Source organism: Electrophorus electricus, chromosome 2 (assembly GCF_013358815.1).
Source record: "Electrophorus electricus isolate fEleEle1 chromosome 2, fEleEle1.pri, whole genome shotgun sequence".
Classification (NCBI taxonomy): domain Eukaryota; kingdom Metazoa; phylum Chordata; class Actinopteri; order Gymnotiformes; family Gymnotidae; genus Electrophorus; species Electrophorus electricus.
This window is the reverse complement of record NC_049536.1, coordinates 21,039,626-21,060,243: the sequence shown is the minus strand read 5'-3', so window position 1 is coordinate 21,060,243 and position 20,618 is coordinate 21,039,626. Positions and strand designations below refer to the sequence as shown.

Sequence of the window (20,618 nt, the reverse complement as noted above, 5' to 3'; positions counted from 1 at the left end):
TAAGCTGCTCTGCTACGCATAGATATGAACATAATCATGGGGACCATGTTTGACTACCTCAAATTTTCAAGTCGACACCAGGATATTTTCTTTTTAGGTGCTTGAGCATGTACATCACACTTCTGTGGAAAGCTAACTCGCCTTTGCGAGGCAGGAGAATGAGACGCAAGCTGTTGAGAAAGAACAGGTTTTATTAAAGAACTATGAAAAACCAGTGATAAAAGGAAATTAAAGGACTTGTAGACCACAGTAACGGTGATGAACAGACTGGAGAGAATGAACTGAGATGGTAGTGTCAAATAATAAGCTAAAAGCAGACATGGATCAGAGGTTCAAGCACTTATATTTTAATGCATTAGCAGGGAGCCAAAGAGGAAGACTCCATAAGGATGAAGGAGACAATCCAAACTCTTCTGCTCCACCTTTACAAACAACTCCATTTATACTTTGCCAATCTGGTCAGCATTCTGGAAAAAAAATAAATAAATACACATCACCATACAAAAAAATGTCATATGGGACTAATTTTTTTATTGTTGACATTGTCAATAATATCGAATAATTGTTTCAGCTCTATTATTCATGTTCACAATACACACAAGTTACTATCATGCATTATTTTACTCTTTTGGTTTATGCTTTAATTTAAAATTGGCTGCTGCTGGAGAAGCCAGCACATAACATGATGCCTCCCACCCCCACACTTCACTACACAGGTAGATTTGACATAAAGAAGCTCCATGCAGGCTGTGCATCAAAAGGGCTAGTTGACAATTAAACCAAAATGTTGAATTTCCCAGGTGTTTTGTTGGAAACTCTATATGGACATTGAGAGGGAAACATATTTAGCAGCAGTTTCCACCTGTCCACCTTGGCAGAAATCTCTGTGCTGTTTATTTTGGATTTTAAAATTCTTTTGCAGTCTCCCTGAGACTGAACACTGTGTAATTATAATTTAGCATCTCTTAGTTCTATCTGAGATATGATCTTTACATCTACTGCCAACCGTTTTGCTGCATTTCATGAGCCATTTACTGTGCTATTTTGCATAGTTTTGGAGACGTTTCTTAGCTGCTTTTAGTAATGTATGAACTGAAACCGTAACTAAAATTCTAGAGTTACCATTGTGACAGTCGTGCACTCCTTTAATAAACAAAAACTGCAAGATAGTCGCGTATGATTTTCTCATGGCGATGTAAAGTCCTCCAGTCCTCCAGACTTGTACTTGTTGAGTGTATCTGAGCTGTGAAGTGTTGCAGACAGTGCGAGTCATGATTTGGGGAAACCGGTTTTTTGTTTTTATTAGAAGCTCTAAGGACTACTTACAGTATACATCAAGCAAGACGTGAGGGGGATTTTTAGCTCTAACGCTGTCACAGGCAACGTAAACCGACAGCAAACTGCGGTGAGTCCACCGCAGAAGTGAAAGAGGAAGGAAGAGCAACGATTTCCTCGCCAGAATGTGTGCGCTCGCTCAGGAGGAAGATTCTAGGCGTTTGCGAAATAAATTTAATTTGCGGTGACGTATTTCACGCGCTCCGTGGGTTTTGTTTGCTTTCATTTTGATGTGACGTGCTTTCGTGTCTATTGTTCGCTGGAAAAATGGCGAAGCTGAGCGAGCATGGGATCCGTCTTAGTTCTGTGCGTATTCATGATGCAGAAGTGTACTGTGATAGTTTCTGTAACCCTTTGCCATATGCAATGTTATGCAAAAGTGTTTATGTTCTTCTAGATGAGCCCATCTTACCTGAACAGTAATTCAACTAGTCACACTTGGCCGTTCAGTGCTGTTGCGGAGTTAATAGGTAAGACGTTAAGATCGTTACTTGTGTAAAACTGAAAATGTTTTCTTCCGAGGCTTTAAGGTTTCGCTTAGGTGCTCGACTTCCGCAAAAGGGCATTAAAACGTCGAAAGAAGCGTTTACTTGACAGAAGCAGCGCACCTGTTGCGCGTCTAATTGATCACTGGGCTATGCCAGCAGTGAGTTTTTAATGGTTGAGATTTATTGTTGTGTTTATTTTATTACTATTGAATTATGAAATATGGAATAATATAGAATGTTAAAATTCTGGAATTATTGTAGATCATGAACTTCCCGGGTTCAGCATGCACGTGCGTTCGTTCTTCCTTGTTGATAGACGAATTCTTGTTTCCATTTTCTCGCATGCCTGCAGGTCTCGATCCCATTTCCCCAACTCATCTGGCTCTACTATTTAAAGATTTTCTTTATTTTACCATGCTTTTCGGAAAAATAGTAATAGGCTTCTAGGCTACTGTAAATGTAGCTTTCTTAGTTATTGAAAAAAAATGATTTAATCTTAAATCCGCTCAGTGCTTGCTAGAGTTAGTAGTGTGTATTCATTTTTGAAGTGTTCATTTTTAGTATACAGGAACTGCATGCAGCTGTTTCCACATGAGACATACTACAGGAATAAGCAATCCTTTTGTCTGTCTCTCTGCCTTACTCATTACTAACTATGACTGTAACTGTGGACAAGCATTAACCAATCACTATGAGTAGGCCAGATTATTTATTAAACCAGTAAACTAAATACGTCCCTCCGGGCATTGAAAATATATAACTGTGTCTAATGTAATTATCAGTACTGTAACTGCTCAGGTAATTTATCCATATATCGTGTGTGTGTGTGTGTGTGTGTGTGTGTGTGTGTGTGTGTGTGTGTGTGTGTGTGTGTGTGTGTGTGTGATTTGTTGCCTTTCTATGTGATAGATAATGCATCTGACCCTGGGGTCACAGCCAAGCAGATCTTTATTGATGTGGTAACTGTGAAAGGGCAGCTATGTCTCAGCTTTACAGATAACGGAAGTGGGATGACTCCTAATAAACTCCATAAAATGCTCAGGTGAGTGGGGAACAGACTGAAAACTGGCTCTCAGTCTCCTGGTTTGGGCATAGCTTCTGAGAACATTAAACATTCAGATGAAATGCCATTCACAGTTCACAGGGGAGTGTGTAGCCAGGAAGACAAGCCTGTATACACAGGCCAGCATGACATAGTATGCAGGCCTGATGCTGGTATGTTTCAGTATGTTCTGAAAGTTTTGAAAGAGTTCTGTGTTTGTTACATTTCTACCAACATTTTGTTAAGTTGTTATAAATAAACTGCATTTCTATATGTTTTAAAGTATTAAGTAATGCAGTGTATGATGGCACAATTCCAGCTGAGCATGTATTGTAATTACAGGGATTATTTAAACTGGAAGTTGCACTTTATCTACACCTTGTTAAGGAGTTTAAGCAGTTTTGTAACCTTTAGATTTATGACCATAAGAGATTTCTGAAGGTTTTTTTTCACATATATAGCCTTACACATGGAAGATACTAGAGCATTACCCAACAAATAAAACAGAGCAGACATGTAAAGTGTTTTCCCTCCACTGAACAAACCATATATTAGATATATGCAGGTTATGACATTTGAAAATCCATCCTAAATTGGGAGGAAATCTGTGCAAGTTCTTTCAAAAAAGGTGAGAATTTTGACTGTGGGAGAATGTCAGATAAAAGCAATGAAAACTCTCCCAGGAGAGTTTTGGCAAATGTGGCCACCACACCGCAAGGGCATTGTGCATGTTTATTTCATACGAATCCTTGAGCGGCAAAGTGTATATTCAGCCATCTGATAATTATCCCCGTATATTGGGTTGTTATATTCAGTTTTTGTCCCTCATGCATTATGGCGCAGAACTCTAATTAACTCTTATCAACTTATGATCCTATGTGCATTGTCTTAACATCACCCTGTCTCCTTTAATGTAGTTTTCAGTAAATTACTAAGTTTATATGTTAGTGTTGAGCCTCTCATTTAGTTCTCTGCCCCCCCCCCACCCTTTTTGTTTTTTTTAGTTTTGGCTTCACAGATAAAGGATCGGGAAAGTCTAGTCACCAGGCCATAGGAGTCTATGGGAATGGCTTCAAGTCAGGTTCAATGCGTTTGGGTCGCGATGCTCTAATCTTCACAAAGAATGGAGGATGTCAGAGCATAGGCATGCTTTCTCAGACCTTCCTGCAGGCCATTAAAGCCCAAGCTGTCATAGTCCCCATTGCTCCATTCAACCAACAGACCAATATCCTTTATGGAGTCTTCTGTATTATGTAGCTATCACACAGCGTCAGTACTCATACAGGTATATGCAATTCATAGGCAGCTTTTGTTTTTACAGAAATCTATCAGAAAACTATTCAGATCTAATAACTTTAGGTGAATTATTTCCTCCTTGATGTTCCATCTAAACTTGAGTGAGTCAAATCCTTCACTTACAGGAACATAGAAACAGCTTGTAACGTTGCGCAATTAAAAGTGGATGTCCGAATCTCAGTGACTCCCACATATTAAGTTTACTTGTCAAAAGTTAAATATGTATTTACTTGAAATATAAATTTACTTGAACACTGAAGCCATAGCCATAGCATGTACTCAGTTACACTGCATCTTTGTCCAGACCGCCTTACAGGGGTGCTTTGTCTCCAGAGAAAGTAATCCATATACTAGTACATTAGACAGGACTTTAAAAATTACACACAAGAGACACTGCTCAGGGACACAGAAGTCTAAGAAATAAGATCAAGGGACAATGCTCATTGGAAACAACACCAGAGGCATCAGCTGATAACAGATAGGGCTGTCCAACAGGATTCCAAGGACAGACAGACCCAGTACTGCCTGGATCAACTATCAGAAATAATATCACTCAGTGTCACACACCTGGATACTCAAAGTCAATAAGACCATAAGAGTCTGCATTCAGAACTTGGTGGAACACCAAGGCAACACTAGAAGCCAACTCGAAGACAATTGGCCAGGTGACTATAAAGTGAGGCATATACCAAGAAGAGGCATTGTCCGCGCTGCTGCCAGATCATCAATAAGAGAAGGTACAGGCACAGATTCGGAGTAGAAGCACCATCAGAGAAGAACTACCATCAGCCACCTCCACTACATGGATGATATCAAGTTATATGCCAAGCCTGAAAGGGATATTGACTCAGTGATCCACCTGACCAAGACGTACAAGGACACTGGAATATCATTTGGGCAGAAGTGTGGTTGGCTGATAGTAAAAGTGGGAATTTAATTGACAGAGAGAATTGAGTTACCAGCAGTCCATATAACAGACCTGGAGAGCAGTCACAAACAACTGGACATGCTCCAATCAGAAAGGACCATGAGGCAGAAACAGCAACAGAAGGACAGCAACATCTAAGTTCCTCCGCAAGGTAAGGTGGGTCCTCAAGTGCCAGTTGAATGTGAATAATGAGATCAAAGGCACAAACATATTTCAGCTACTTATCATCAAATATCCATCTGGCACAAGAAGCCGGCCAAGAGCGGTGCTGAAAGGTGTGGACATCAAGACTAAAAAATCATAATGCATGGAACACTCCAGTCAAGATCCAACATCAAAAGGCTGTACACCAGCTGGGAGCGCCGCAGACAGATGGAAGAAGAGCTGGTGCCGTTGCATACACTTTGAGAGACACACCTGAGGGGCAGGGATGATATGCAAGGCATATGAACTGGACACCCCCAAGTCCAAGTGGGAGGAGCAACAGAAAGTAAAGGAAAACACCAGAGCTAAGATCATGTGGGACCTCCAGGTCCAGACAGACAAGCAAGCAATGGCAAACAAACCAGAGGCAGTAATAGTTGGTAAGATGCAGTGGTTAGAATCTGGACAGATAAGATTTTATATACAGATTTTATATACACGTACACACACATGTACGCACACACACATGTACGTAAATTGTTAGGTACATAATTAGTGATCAGTCAAGTGCCTTTTGAAAAGGTTGGTCTATAGTCTGTTTGACGGCAGCAAGGCGCTCCACTGTACACATAAAGAGTAAACGTTCATTCTGCCTCTTTGCTGCAAATGCAGAGGAGTCTTGAGGCGTTTCTTTCCTGTGACACGAGGAATGGAAAAGACAGTTAACATGAATGTGTGTTGATGTGTGAGCTTCTCTTAATCCACACCTCCTTAACTTTGATTCTCACAGCGTTTGATAATAACAGAGGATTCTGAGGCCAGTCTCAGAGCTATACTCACTCACTCCCTCTTCAGATCAGATTCAGAACTGCAGGAACAGCTGAACTCAATTCCTGGCAAAAAGGGCACCAAAATCCTCATCTGGAACATACGCAGGTATGTAGCGTTCCAACAGGGGGAGCAATACATTCCTTTATGACTTGCTAGCTACAGCAACATAAGATACGTACAATAACAAGCCCATTTCTCACCAAGCACAAATAGTGTGTTAATCACTTGATTTTCTAATATTTTTTTTCTTTTTACTTTATTTCTTTTTCTTTTTCTTTTACACAAAACCCCCCCCCACATTATTAGTTCTAAGGGAGAATATTTTTTAGCTTTTCTAGCACCAACAATAATGGCAGAGAAACTTATCAGGCAAGTAATGATTTGTTGGCACCACTGGGTAAACACAGACTCTACACAGCAACAGGCTTGTAGCTGTGCCTAAAATTATTTGTGGAGTTAATAGGCAAGAGTTAATAGGTAAGAAAAATCAGAAAAATTGCATTACTTTTGTCACTTTTTGCATGAGGTTACTTTTCATGCTTTTAATATTCTTGTGTAGCCACTCTCCTTTTAGTTAAACACCCATATTCTGCTTTGACCTGAACCAGCGGTCAAGTGCTGATCTGCTAAAACCCGGGCACGGCTGTGCCACCTGCGGTTGGCTGGCCTGCCACAGATCACTGTCTGGGTTGGCATGTAGAGGGAAGGGTGGCAGGGTTCCCTGTCATGCCAGCGTGCCTCCCGGAAAGGCCTTGGCTCTGTGGCAGGCCTTCCGTGCAGAGCAGCAGACTTTAGAAGTGTTTGGAAGAACGAAACGCATGAGGTCTATAATCGAGCAGACGGATGAGTGCTCTCCCTGCCCTGCCGGCAGGAACAAGGACGGGAAGCCGGAGTTCGACTTCGAGGCAGACCAGGAGGACATTCGCCTGCCAGAGATCCGCTCAGAAGAGACAGAGGGGAGAGGGAAGAGGAGCTACTTTGGTCCTCGCCGGACTGAACACATTGTTCCTGAAATGGACTACTCCCTCAGAGTGAGTGAGCAAGGACAGACAGGGGTAAAAGGAAGAACCGATAACACCATTGAGATGAGGAGAGGTGTCAACTGAGAGGGTTGAATGTTCTATAAAAAAATTTTAAAAAAAAACCTTTTTATGCACAGTCTCCCTTTCTCTGTGTCTTTCCCCTCTCAGGCATATCTCAGTATTCTATACCTGAAACCCAGGATCCATATCATCCTTAGGCAAAAGAAAGTCCAGACCAAACTCGTGGCTAAGAGTCTCTCCATGATTGAGAATGATGTTTACAAGCCACAATTCATTGTATCCTTTTACAGACCTCTCACTTGGAGCATTTGCAAATAGAGTTCTTAAACCATTTCCAAATAATAATAACTGCTTCAGTTCATGTCACTATTTTGCACTGTCAGTTATGGCAGTATGTACTAAGTTGTTAACATTTGTCCTTTTTGCAAGTTACAATGTAGCGGATCAAGCAATTTTTTTTGTTTTTTCCTTTTTGCATTTCTCTTAACCATCCTAAAATCAGAATGAGCGAGTGAAGATAACCTTTGGATTCAACCGTAAGAACAAAGATCATTACGGCGTCATGATGTACCACAACAACAGACTCATCAAGTCCTATGAAAAAGTGGGCTGCCAGATCAAGGTGAGCTGGCTAATACAGAAAGAACCAGGGGAAACATCCTGTATTTTTGCCTCATATGTTCCGTGTTATGGCTGTTGTCGGATTCTTTCTATATGGGTCTCCGCTTGGTCAGGCTGGTTTTCTGTAGCAGCACTTGTCTGTGGGAAAACCCATGAGTATGAGTGTACTGAGAATATCAGAATATAATTATGGATTTTCCATTAGTTATTATTTTTATTCATGTGTTTTTTGTTGAAAAAAAAAAAGTTTCATTTCCTTGGCAGTCTTCAGGCCAAAGGTCAGGAGTAGGGGTCATTGGAGTTGTTGAGTGTAACTTCCTGAAACCAGCTCACAACAAGCAGGACTTCGAGTACACCAAAGAGTACAGGTATAGTGAGCAATCCCTATCCCCAGTTTACGTTTTCAGCTTTCACTCTCTCCAGCCTGTTTTACACCACACGCGTTAACCGCGCCACTGCCTCATCAAAGGAATCTGTGCAGCAGGTGCAAAGAGTTTTTACTGCTTGCCACACGCAGACTAGCAGCTTCTACCTAGCACTTGCCACACGGCTTCTGGTGTAAAACAGGTTTCAGTTTACATAGACCGTACCTGCCAGCTGGCCGAAAAGTATATGCAAAAATGTCAAGTTTCTATAAAGGTTTATCGCTCTGCAGAAATTCTGTTGCTATGAATACAGCACCTGACGTGAGCACTGAATAGATTTGTCACAGCCAGTATCTTTCTGCCAGACTCACATTAGCTGCACTCGGCCTCAAACTCAATGACTACTGGCGGGAGAAAAAGGAAAAAAAAGCGAAAGAGCGAGCATTCCGAGCCCTGGAGAGGAAGAGCGCAGACGGGCATGCAGAGGAAGACGAAGAGAACGCCGAGGAGGAAGAGGAGGAAGAGGAAGAAGAGGAAGAAGTGTAAGCTGCAACGTCTGTGTTCTCTCTAAACAACCTCCCACCACACGTCTTACAAGTCAAGAGAAATCAGTCGCACCAGTGTGTGACTCTGCACTGGACACCTGCTAGCTCTAAGCTACCCTTGTCCTTCCACCGGCCACTGCTACAGAGACCTTGATACTCCCCAAGGTCTCTCTTTTACTCTTCTTCAATGGCCAGTGGCAACCTTGTTGCATATAGATGGGTCTTCCATAAAAGTTTAGTTTTCAGTCTGTAAATTGTTCATGCTTAAAAAAGGAAAATACCTGATGTTTTTGCATTCTGAGTAATAAGAGCTGAAATCTGCCTTAGTGAGAATCATTTTGGTTGGTTGGTGGGTCATGTATAGAAGATGAGACTTGAGCCGCTTAAAATGGACTGCTATCATAGCAGTCAACTTTACTGTTAGACCACAGAGTTCACACATAATGTGTTCACACATTCTGCCTTCTAAATTTAAACACACACACACACACACACACACACCCACATACTTCAGAGTTCTTGAGCTAGTCTGTAGTGCCAGAGAGAAGGAAACAGTCAGATCTGCTAGAGAAAAAGAGTGCACATGTTATCAGTAAATCTACTGAAAAGGAAACAGCAACTGTCAGTATGGCTAACTGAAGCATATGTGATAAGGCGCCTAAAACATTAGCTTTAATGACTTTAACGGTCTCTCTCTCTCCATGTAAGGGATGTGACGTGGATTCAGTGTGAGGACTGTATGAAGTGGAGGGGCATTTCCACCCACCTGTTTTCAGGAAACATCCCTGAGCTATTCACTTGCTGCCAGCACCCCATCGCCCGTCTAAGGTCAGAGTTACCACAGCCTTTCTGCCTACTACCTCACCTGCCCAAACCTCCATCTTTCCTGGCCCCAGGCACATAAAAGCTGTCTGTAGTCCTCAGAAGTTACGCACAACCTCCCAACCCTGCCCCACTCTTATATCAAGAAAATATTTCCCCATTTCATATGCTTTCAGGTTTTTGGGGGTTTTTTTGCCTTGATGTTCTTTAGTGGGACACAGTGTAGTGCTTTCACATTTCACCCAAAACTCCTAATAAAGTTGTAACGTTGTGATATAGTTGTAAAGCTGTGAAAGTCAGCACGCATAAACTGATTTAGGCTGAAAGGCACTCTGTCAGCATACACTACAAGCAGTGGAGTGGAGTAAATTGCCTTTGTGCTAATGTTTTAAAGGAGCTGCTCGGTGCCAGAGGATCCAGAGGAGATGATAGACGAGCTGACACCTAGCTATGAGAAAACGCACAAACGACAGTAAAGTTCTCAGCAACACTCAGTGTCCATGTGTGTGGGTGTGAAAGAGAGAGAGAGAGAGAGAGAGAGAGAGAGAGGGAGAGAGAGAGAGAGAGAGAGAGAGAGAAACCTCTGGTCAGACTCTGGCATTATGGTGACTGTTAAAACTGAGTGCTGAACTGTGAGAACTGTATTCTGTGTGTATGTGTGTTTCCATAAAAGAACCTCTAGAACAAACCTTTTTTCCAATTATGTATCTTTACAAACATGTTATAGGTTTTTTTAATAGTCACAAACATAAATCAACATGTCACGTTCACCCATCTACTTGTGAAATCTTGTGTGTAGCTTCATTGGTGTGTGAAATGAAGTGTGTTCTGTTGCCTTTGCAAAGGGAAAAAGCCCAGATGAAAAGAAGAGGAAAATCTGGGGAGGTGAGGCGATTCAACCTCTTAAAACACTCACATGCACACAAGCATGGTGACATAAAAAGCACTGAAATAAACTGTAATAAAGTACATTTTGCCAAAGCTAAGATTTTGAATCACTGTTATGAATACAACTAACTTTTTTCAAACAAACTCTAAACCATTTGCACACACTTGTAGCCTGCCACCCCAACACACACACACACACACACACACACACACACACACACACACACACACACACACACACACACACACACACACACACACACACACACACACACACACACACACACACACACACACACACTGCCCTGGATCTCTTCTCTGCAAACAACTGATGAGGAACTGATGAGGTCTAGTGTCTGTAAATGTCTAGAAAAGGAAATCCCATGTGCATTTACAGTGTGAGTTAAGTGATGATAACCGCAGCCTCTGTGTAGGTCTGTGTAGGTCAGTGTGGGTAAAACTGTGGCACATTTTGCTAAAAGCAGATTCTGTAGGAACTTTACAGTCTTTGATCTATAATGTTTACACAAGTCAGCTATCAAGGGCATCTGTAATACTCCACATGAACTCAAATAACATTTTTTTAAGGTTTGTGTATTGTGCATCAAAATACTCAGAACATGAGTTTCACCATACTTTTGCCAATGAGACACAAGTTGTAACATATTAATTTTCATTAATATATTCTCCAAGTCCTTGACATATGCCTGTATATAAATGAATGTATAGGACAGCAATGTCTTATGCACTGATAGTGTGTGTGTGTGTGTGTGTGTGTGTGTGTGTGTGTGTGTGTGTGTGTGTGTGTGTGTGAGAAAGTACACAAGGTTTCCGGAGAAACAGGACATTTCAGATAGAGGTCCTTCATCAGCTGTGCAAGCAAAGTGCTTCTGAATTTCTAATTCCATGTCAAAGTGATACATATTTATTTGTGTGTGTGTTTGTGTTTAAGGGAGGTAAAACTCAATTAGCAAGCAGGGAGACACTGCATGAGCCTGACATTACAATGGACACAGAGACTGAGGACAATGAACTCGACTCCAGGCCACCTACGCCGGAGCCGCCACGCCCACACGGGTCAGAAAACTACACACCGTAACCCATGTTACAGCTACAATTGTAGCAGTAAACTGTTCCTTCCCAGTTTACAGCTACAGTTACCACACACTATGTTCTATTCCATTTTACAGCCTCAATTACGGTACACTGTGTTCCATCTACCCTGCTCTTGCAGTCAGTCTGATGGGTGCATACCCAAATAATTGCATATATATCACTGAAAACAATTTTTATATTTTTTAAATAGAATTAAATAATAATGCAATGAAGTAACATAACTGTCAATATGCCTAATAAAATAAGATTTATTGCTACAGAACAATAGCAAGATTAATCACAAGAATTATATATGACAAGATGTTCATTGTATTGTTTAATTCTCAATCTTAGCAACAAAAGGAAAGCAGCATGGAAAAGAAATGGAACAGGTAACAAGTCTTCAAGATGCTCCGAGTCCACTGACCTCTCTTCTGAAAAAGAAATAACAGCGGCAACCACAGAGAGAAATCCAGAAACTCCAGAGATGAGCAGCAGCAAGGACCCGGCCTCAAGTATGGTGAACCAGGAGGACAAAGTTCAAAACTCGACAGAATCTCCCGAGACCTCAGGTCCTTCTGTGAGCCAGGGTCCTCCTGAGCAGCAGACCACTCTGGAGCCTCAGACTAAAGAGCAGCCCAGAGCCGCTACCAGCTCACCAGGGTGGCCTCACTCACTCACCCCCCAACCCTCTATGGCTTGGTCCCATCCCCTACCCCCAGCTCAAACAGTGGTGGTACCTCCCCTCAGCCGCACCAGCCGACAGCCGGTGTCCCCACTACCGGTGGAGGGCGCGGACCGACCGGCGCTTGTCGGGAAGCTGGCTCAGCTGGAACGGGAAGCAAAGCGCCTGCGAAGACTCCTCAGCCTCCAGGACGTGGCTCCGCTGGTGGAAGGGGAGGCACAGGGGTCAGCAGTGGAAGGCGCGACTGCGGAAGACGGGGGCATGGATCCCACTGCTCAGAATACACAGACCCTGACTAATGCCTGTAGTGACCCAGGGCTCGAAACCTTGGCAAATGCTTCTGTGGCAACCAAGGTGAGAATCGACTGCAGCTGAACTGTATGTCAGCCAAACACTGAGTTTAATCAGTACTCGCTAGACTGCCATGTCTATATTTCCAGATATCTACAGATAAGACTCAAAAAACATTATGCAAAAAGATTAGATCAGCACCTCAACACTCAATACAAGAAATTTAAACTCTTATAGTGCATCAACATTATGTTTTTCTGTCTTTTGGTAGAAGTCAGAACTTCAGTCAGACAACCAAAGTACTTCAAAAAAAAATACCAAGCCCCCAAGCCAGCAGGGGGTGCCAGTAAGCTCCACAGATGACCTACACTGGAGTAAGACACTGGCCAAACTGCAGAGCCAAAACCAGGCTCTCTCTGCAGAGCTGAGTAAACTGAAAAGAGAGAGAGAACAGCTCCTAAACAAAGTGAGACAAGCAGAGAGAGAGACAAGGGAAAGGAGAGATCAAAGCACCAGCACACCCTCTAATGCTCATGATAGGTGTGTATACATACTCTAAGAATGCTGTAACTGCACAGCACACTTCTCTTCATTCTCTCTCTTCCATTAAGCACACCGTCGCTTCCTTTCATTACATTACTTTCCATCCTCGCAAGCTTTAATTTAATCAGATTTTATACGTACAAATATATCAGTAGCTTCACTCTTTAACGTTGCGTGGGGCTCTCTTGTCCACAAGGCAAATAAGCTTCTGTTTCTCTTCTTGCCACTGCAGTATTATAATGGAGCGATTGCGCTCAATACGCCGGAACGTCGTGTCTCTCCTGTCCTCCATCCTTCCCAATTTGGACATGCAGGGCATCAGCTATGACACGGGAGACGTGGACAGCATTTTGCAGCAGATCATCCAGGCTAACAACCTCTGATCTCCCAACCCTGCTTATAACAGAGCTTCAACATAGAGAAAGTAACTGGAACTGGTTACGCTGCAGTGCTAATAGCTGCAGTTCCCAGTGCAGTTCCTAAAGCTGAGCTGAGTACACTAAGGAAGCATAGAAGGAAACAACCACTGAACCCTGCAGTGCTTATTACTCAGCACCAGTTGTGCCATACAAGGGGTAAATTGAATGATTATAGGGCCATGTGACTGACAAGGGCCCTAAAAAATGATTAGGTCGTTAGCAGGTAGGGTACAAAATCCCTGGTGAGTAGCACCACAGTAAAGAACTATATAAGCTAACAGCTAATCACGTCAGGCCTGTTCTTATAGCTGTGCACCTACAGAGATCAGAGATTTTATTCCTGTTACACACCAAACTAATAAATGCTTGTGTTGTGTTGAGGTTTATACACCACTATTAATTTAATACAAACTAAAGTTGAAGATTTTTTTTTTTTTTTAATGGTACGATACAATATTGTTTGCCGTTGCTGTTTTTCATGGATGTTTGGTCATCTGTATGGCTTTGCGAAACACAAAAGGTTGCATAGTTTAGGCAGGCCAGATCCGTTTGTTGTTTCTTACAAAACCTTATTTTTTTTATTGAAAAGATGTTTGTGTACTACAAAATGATTTTCTTAAACTGTTTTTGCTTGATGGATACTACAGCAATAAAGTAAGCCATTTTTCAGAAAATCGAAGCATTGAGAAACATTTCTGCATTTTAAAAATACTGAGATCATAACAGAAAGCAAAGTGTAAGTTAGGCTGTAGACTGCAGTAACATTTCTGATTTGACAGCACTGGTTACAGACATTCAGTGGACTTGCAGAAACATGAAGATGAGTCACATCTTTGCTTATACATCATTTATTACACAGTATAATACAGCACAGTTCAATGACAATTTTTAAAAACAGACTTTACTATGAGTAAATAACCAGTATGTGCATTAAATACCATAAGTATACTAGGAGAACTATAGTTTTTCACTGAGACAAACTTAAAACATTTTTGTGAAATTCAGGAGGAAGTAAACATGTTAGTTTGTACATTACGCCATTTAGCTGATTACTTTTCACAGAGCAGCATGGAAAGAAAGTAGCATTCACTCACCAAGGTTTGGTGAAAACTATTTACACTACAGGCCACAGGCACGAGATGGGACGCAGTGGTGCCTAATAGTATGGATCTGGTTACACTGCACATTTACACATGCTTAGCGAACCCATGGATTGAATATATACAGAATATTACTATGTAGTATATGGCAGGCTTTTTTTAAAAACTCAATTTGCCCAAACCCTCTCCAATGGACCATAATTTAACTACTGCTTTTTTCAGACTCTCAACTCCTCCATAGTCCATCCTGTCTTAGAAAGCTTTATCTAGAATAAATATTTTTGCCAGTAGCTCAACTCATCAGCAGGCAATACCTGAGGGACTGGATATACAGTAGGGCTAAACAAGAAGGTAGATATTAGAGCTCTGAGCTATGCAGCAATCTGGAAACTAGGATGACTTCTTATTAGAGCGAATAAAAATCTACTCAACTCCAACTTGAAATAGGTCCAAACATCATTGCAAAACATGACGCTTGCAATTATTTCCATTGACAAGCCATACCACTTAGGCTAGGGAGAGAGATGCTACATTTCAGTGGAGTGAAGTGCCAGGTGACTTGACTTGTAGGTGCACAGACTGTTCACATGTTCAGACTGGTAATGTTTGATTCAAATATGAATTGTAGCAGAAGCCTACATCAGGAATGTCAATATGAGAAGAGGACATTGGAAAACAGTAGCCACTGTTGGCCTCAAATCAGGCTTCATCAGGTTAAGGGCTGTAAAGTAAGGCCTACATTTGGGGGCATTTAAAACACCTGTTTGACTTGCAGTGAGGCCTTTCTTAAAGCTATTTATATAATACAAAGGTAAATAAAAGATCAACTACTGGATGAAAAAAAAGTAAAGAATTGCGCAAATGTGAGTGAAAAACATCTTTATATATAAACAATAAAATAATTTCATAAGAAAATAGCCATCTATTAACAGCTTATGAAAACTATATCAAGTGCTTAACACAGATGTTACATATACTTTAAATTTGGTAATTAGTAATTGCAATGATAAAGTGTCTAGGATACTGTGTCAGTCAAGTTAGTTAGAAAATCGCCAAAGTCCATCAGGACAAGCGGCTGAGAAACAGGGAACTGAACCTGATTTGTTCTGCTTGGCCAACTGGCAAGTTCTAACTTGCTAATATGTAGGCAATACAGTAGTGAATTTTTGCAATTGTAATTAGCAAAATCATCATACTTGTTTAAATAATAGCTTTGTGATTGAATTTGCCTAATGTGCTAGTGTTGTGAAAATATTACAGATAAAAAGAACCTATATGCAACAAATATTTAAAATTAAATAAAAGCTAGTCTGTGAAATCTGAAGGATTCTATTCACGCTGCTGGGTACTGAACTTCTAACAAAAGATTTAATTACAATGAACAATAATTAAAAGAATGCAAAGCATCATGTCATCTCTCGCCATCAATACCCACATGTGACAAGGGGACACAAATTGAAGACCCTCAGACAAAGCTGAAAGTGTTGCTTCAGTCAAAAAAAGAAACAGGGTTTGTAGGAATTGTAGTTCAAACACCATTTTCTCAAAGAATGCTCATAAAACATGCTGCCTGAATAGGGGACAATATGTGAACAGGACAAATTGAAACTTGGAACATAATATGGAATATAATCAACCATTCTTAACATTCAAATCAAAAACTTGGAATTGAACAACAGAGTCTTGGTAAAATGCCGCATGCTTATTTTATGGCTAATTATTTCAAGTGTTGGATTTGACACAAAACTGAAACATCTATATAGAATTTACGATTACATGCTGTAATCTGTTCCAATGGTCAACTCTATTAACCAATACTGACCTCATTGTTGGTAAAGCCAAAACAATATAAATGTTAGCCTGTGTGAAACCCAGGTGCAGCAGCTTAGCAGACCACTAAGGCAAACAGTAGGCAAACGATGCTCACAATTCAACCTGGGAGGACAAAGACTAAAAGAGCAAAATGTGCCAACGTAGATACTCACTTATGGTGCGAAGGCAATGAATGAGTGTGACCATTAATGGTGAGAAGGCAATGAATGGAGTGTGACCATTAATGGACTAGGTCATGAGTAAAATCTCTGTACACAGTAATTGAGCCTTGAACAAACATTCAAGAGACATGCATGCTTGGTCTACATCTTTACAAACCTGTGCGTTAGTGTGCGCTCAGGTGAGATGAGCTAACTCATGGTCACTGGATGAACTGATCTGCCTCTCTACGGCTCTCTGGGTCTTACAGACGGCCATCTTGTTTCTGATGTCATGTTTCTTCTCAAAGTAGTTGACCAAAGCCGGTTCTGTTAGCAATGATGCCAGCACCTGCTCGAATGAGATCGACCAATCAGCATCCACCGCACTGCCTCGCCTGCAATCACCTCCGCATCCAGCACCGGCCACTCCCCCTCCGCAACCAATGAGAACAGTGTCGTCTGCAATATCTTCACATTGCAGAGAGCCAGTGCTAACGACAGAGTACGACGAGATCGACGTGTCATCCTTGGCCTCCTCGTCTGAGCCATTCGTTGGCTGCGGTGGGGTCTCAAGCTGGGCCTCTGCCAGGGCTTTCGATACCAGGGACTGTGCAGACCCAGCCTCCCCAGAAGAATCCTCTTTGTCTGGCTGAGGGTTCACTTCCCCTGCCAGAGGCTGGAGGTCAGACTTCTTGCTGCCGTTGTTGGTAAATTTCTTGCCCACCTCTCCAATACGTAGTAGCAAGCTGGCCACTGTAGCAATAGCATGATAGAGCTCCTGCTCTAGAGGGTCTTCACTGAACATATTATAGAGCGTCTTGCACAGCTCAATAAACTGCTCCTGAACACACAACAAAGCAGCATCCGGCATGGTTAGCATCACACGTGGAGCGTAAGGCTTATTTTCACACTAGCCACATCTGCCAGGTGCCTGCATCAACTGTTCCGTCCATTCCGCCCCACACCTCAGCTCCTGCTTCAGGTGGACTTAACTGAGCAGAACTCAGGTCAATATAACTGAGAATAACAAGGAACCTGAGGCTGGATTTACTTTGGTTAATTTTCAATGATTCAGTTTGAGAACTGTACAACATTTTTTCACCTCATAAAACTACAAAAACAGCCACTTGCCATTCCATGAGCAGCATCTTAAAACATGCTCACTGTTCACTCCATGTATTAGCAGCACAAGGGCTAAAATAATGGTCCTAATCCAGAAAAGATATAATATGGGGTCTGGGAGCAGGCGGTGTAAATTTGAAAGCAGACTAAACAGAATAAACGAACTGTTCAATTATTACCCAAACAGCTTATTTGAATGGGCTCAATGTCTTGCTTCTTTCTTCTTCAAACACTGCTTGCAGAAACAAGCAAGTGCCAGGCGACTGTTTGTTCATCACCTGTATCCCCCAATAAAGACTTTTCAATTTATTTCTTATATCTTGCCCTATGGCATCCATTTCCTCACCAACTCTAATCAAATTCAATTCTAAACATTTTAGCGAGTGGAAAATACAAATCAGAAGGAAGCTTGCTCCTTTTTCCTCTTTTTGGAACTAAACCTTTGACAAAAGGGCCACAGAATTTTAGGTTACGGCACAATGAAGTCCTCAGTTATTTAAAGTCCATGTAACAAAGCAGTGAGTGACGTGGAAGGGTTATGCCTTTTACAAGAACTTTGAGTTACTGCAGTGTTGACTAATGGTTTTTGTACCTAGAACAAGTGGTAGACTAGTATCAAGACTAAATTTACCTGGTTCATTCTAGGCAGGTCTTTGATAGTTTCCTTCTTTGGTTCCTTCTCTTTAGCCCACATTCTCAGGTAATATTTATAGTCCTTCACTTTCTCTTCTGAAAACACAACAATAAAACATTCGGTAATGCAGGAAAAACATTTTTTTAAAAAACCCTTCCCATTGCCAGCCCAGCTTAGGAAAATGGTTGTGATGGTGCTGAGCTCGTGCTTTAAAATTCTGCAGCTGTCACTGACTCCAGAAATGGCATTCAGCCCTAAATAGCACACTGACCAATTAAATGCTATTAAATGGTGTAACCAGTCTGAAGAGTCTGGCTACCCATGCATCACGGGCTGTCACATGAGTAAGAAGTTGCAAACAAGGGCTTGTCGGCTAGACCTGGACCTTATTAAAGGCAGTGGAAGCAGGTGCTGTTACCTTTCTTCTCTTCGGAGTCTCCTCCGACATCAGCTGCCTCCTTCGCCTCTTTCACTTCTTCGCCTATAATGGGAACATGTTTATAATGCCATCTCCAGTTCAGGGGTGTGTGAGAGCATATTTAACAATTAGGATCGAAGGTTAGGAAATTATTGTAAATGTCCACTAGAAAGGCTGAACTGGAAAAAAGTGATCTGCATGTTTAATCATTTAGTGTGACAACAGAAAGAAAGGCAAACCACAGGTAGGAAATTGCATTTTAAATTTTGTAGATAGAGGGTTATTTGCATAATCAAACTAAAAAGAGATAGTAAGTGAACGAAGCAGAGGCCCAACACAAATAATCCTGAAATATAAGGAAGAGCTACAGGCCATGATGGTAAAGGAAATAAGTGGAAAGCAATTCATTTTTCTTCTTTTTCTCAGTCACACACACACTTTGTGGCATCACACAAACCTGAGATCACTTCCTGAACCAGGAAGTCCAGATGAGACAAGGAGGCAAGATCTGGAGAGGACAGGCCACAAGAGAGAAGAGAGCAAAGGAGAGAATGATGCAAGCAAAAGGAGAGAGGGGCACACAGAGGAACAACAATAAATAAAAGGAGACTGGTCATAGAATAATGCTCGTTGTTACTGATTAGTAGCACTGGACTATTGTATGCATGCAGGGTGGGTGGATATTCAAACATTCCTTTTACAAGAAAACTAACTGTAAATATGGTTACAAGACTGCAATATCAATCAGGAAAGGTCAGAGTATGGCATTTAAAATCTCTTTGAATCCTTTATTTTTTCCATAATTCTGATGTATATGCAAGTGAGCAGGCATCCATGTTACACTGTGGGTTACTGTGTATGTGCGGGTGTGTGTGTTTGGTTTTACTCTGTGGCATGTCATCATCAGTGAAGAACTGAGTGGCCTCAAGTGCAGACTCTGCTTCTTCAGGGCATAAGGCTGCAGGAATGGCAATAGAAACAACAATGGCCTCAAACCGTTGCACACACAGACACAGACACAGACACACACAGACACAGACAGAGACACACACAGACACACACAGACACACACAGACACACACAGACACACACAGACACACACAGACACACACAGACACACACAGACACACACAGACACACACAGACACACACAGACACACACAGACACACACAGACACACACAGACACAGAATTTAGCAGACACTTTTATCCAAGGAGACTTACAATTATGACAGAGTACAATTTGAGCAATTGAGGGTTAAGGGCCTTGCTCAGTGGCCACTTGGCAGCAGTGGGGAATGACCTGCCAACCTTCTGATTACTAGTCGTGTACCTCTGCCCCCACACCACTGATACATTTGTGAATTAACAGATTACAAAAACCACACATAAAATCACTAACACACAAACAATTAGACTAACAAAATCCATTATTAAAGAGCTATTATTAAAGGCTAGTAAAGGGTGAACACAAGACCATACTCTGCTTCCACCTTCAGCAGATCTACCTGGAGATCTTACACCATGTTCAAGAGAGGATTCTCTCTTGGTGGCCCAAGGCTCAGGAGGTGGTAAATAAATAATATTTTCTCTACTGTCAAATGACAAGCAAAGACCTTACTAGAGTGCCTGGAATTAGCTAAAATATAGCTGCTCATTAATACCTTCAATATCAGAAAGTATAAATACATTTAGCATTGTGTGTACCTGGAGGCAGATGTAATTTGTAGAGCAACTTCAGTTTCTCAGTCATATCACCATGATACATTCCACCTGAGAGACACAGGCAAGGTAAGCAAGGTGTCTCTCCACACACAGTCTGTCTCAGCCAATGTCACTGACAAAGCGATAAAATCCAGAGTAGTTATACAACAGCCATAATGAAACGTTTACTTTTGCTGTCAAATTAAGTCCAATGTCTGAACAAATGCAGATTGGTATTTGAGGTTATATTTCAATAAAAACTTTCATGCACCTAGAAAGAGCTGCT

General features: G+C 41.6%; 2 protein-coding genes across 5 annotated transcripts in view; one reads left to right on the top strand and one right to left on the bottom strand.

Annotated features, from left to right (window-relative positions):
* The first annotated feature begins 1,149 nt into the window (after positions 1-1,149).
* On the top strand, positions 1,150-14,055 carry zgc:152774 (uncharacterized protein LOC553526 homolog). Of its 3 annotated transcripts, XM_027009629.2 has the most exons (17): positions 1,150-1,641; positions 1,733-1,805; positions 2,733-2,865; positions 3,870-4,090; positions 6,022-6,169; positions 6,936-7,095; positions 7,255-7,383; positions 7,610-7,729; positions 7,993-8,096; positions 8,459-8,635; positions 9,347-9,466; positions 9,855-9,932; positions 10,306-10,345; positions 11,301-11,425; positions 11,798-12,482; positions 12,691-12,959; positions 13,195-14,055. In XM_027009629.2, the coding sequence occupies exons 1-17, from the start codon at positions 1,603-1,605 to the stop codon at positions 13,343-13,345; spliced, it is 2,772 nt and encodes a 923-aa protein (XP_026865430.2). In that variant the 5' UTR covers positions 1,150-1,602; the 3' UTR covers positions 13,346-14,055. The 3 variants fall into 3 exon arrangements, with proteins under 3 accessions (XP_026865430.2, XP_026865431.2, XP_035392154.1); XM_027009630.2 differs by lacking the exon at positions 3,870-4,090 and having other exon boundaries at positions 6,089-6,169; XM_035536261.1 differs by lacking the exons at positions 1,150-1,641; positions 1,733-1,805 and adding an exon at positions 1,947-1,981.
* Positions 14,056-14,213: 158 nt separating this feature from the next.
* Positions 14,214-20,618, bottom strand: part of LOC113577144 (TBC1 domain family member 9B) — a 22,511-nt gene continuing 16,106 nt past the window's right edge. The window contains exons 18-23 of one of the 2 annotated variants that reach the window (XM_027009631.2): positions 20,336-20,401; positions 19,515-19,586; positions 19,086-19,136; positions 18,629-18,691; positions 18,208-18,305; positions 14,214-17,295 (exon numbers count right to left, since the gene is read on the bottom strand). In XM_027009631.2, the coding sequence (XP_026865432.2) occupies positions 16,651-17,295; positions 18,208-18,305; positions 18,629-18,691; positions 19,086-19,136; positions 19,515-19,586; positions 20,336-20,401 (995 nt within the window). In that variant the 3' untranslated portion in view covers positions 14,214-16,650. The remainder of the gene's footprint in view (positions 17,296-18,207; positions 18,306-18,628; positions 18,692-19,085; positions 19,137-19,514; positions 19,587-20,335; positions 20,402-20,618) is intronic. The other variant, XM_035536241.1, reaches the window with a different exon arrangement.

What these genes read in the sequence shown, in the direction of transcription:
- zgc:152774 (XM_027009629.2), top strand. Translation starts at nt 1,603, where the DNA reads ATGGCGAAGCTGAGCGAGCATGGGATCCGTCTTAGTTCT. An exon ending in TCCATTCAACCAACAGACCA is followed by an intron (nt 4,091 to 6,021) that starts ATATCCTTTATG and finishes TTTGATTCTCAC; the next exon opens with AGCGTTTGATAATAACAGAG. An exon ending in GAAGAGGAAAATCTGGGGAG is followed by an intron (nt 10,346 to 11,300) that starts GTGAGGCGATTC and finishes TTTGTGTTTAAG; the next exon opens with GGAGGTAAAACTCAATTAGC.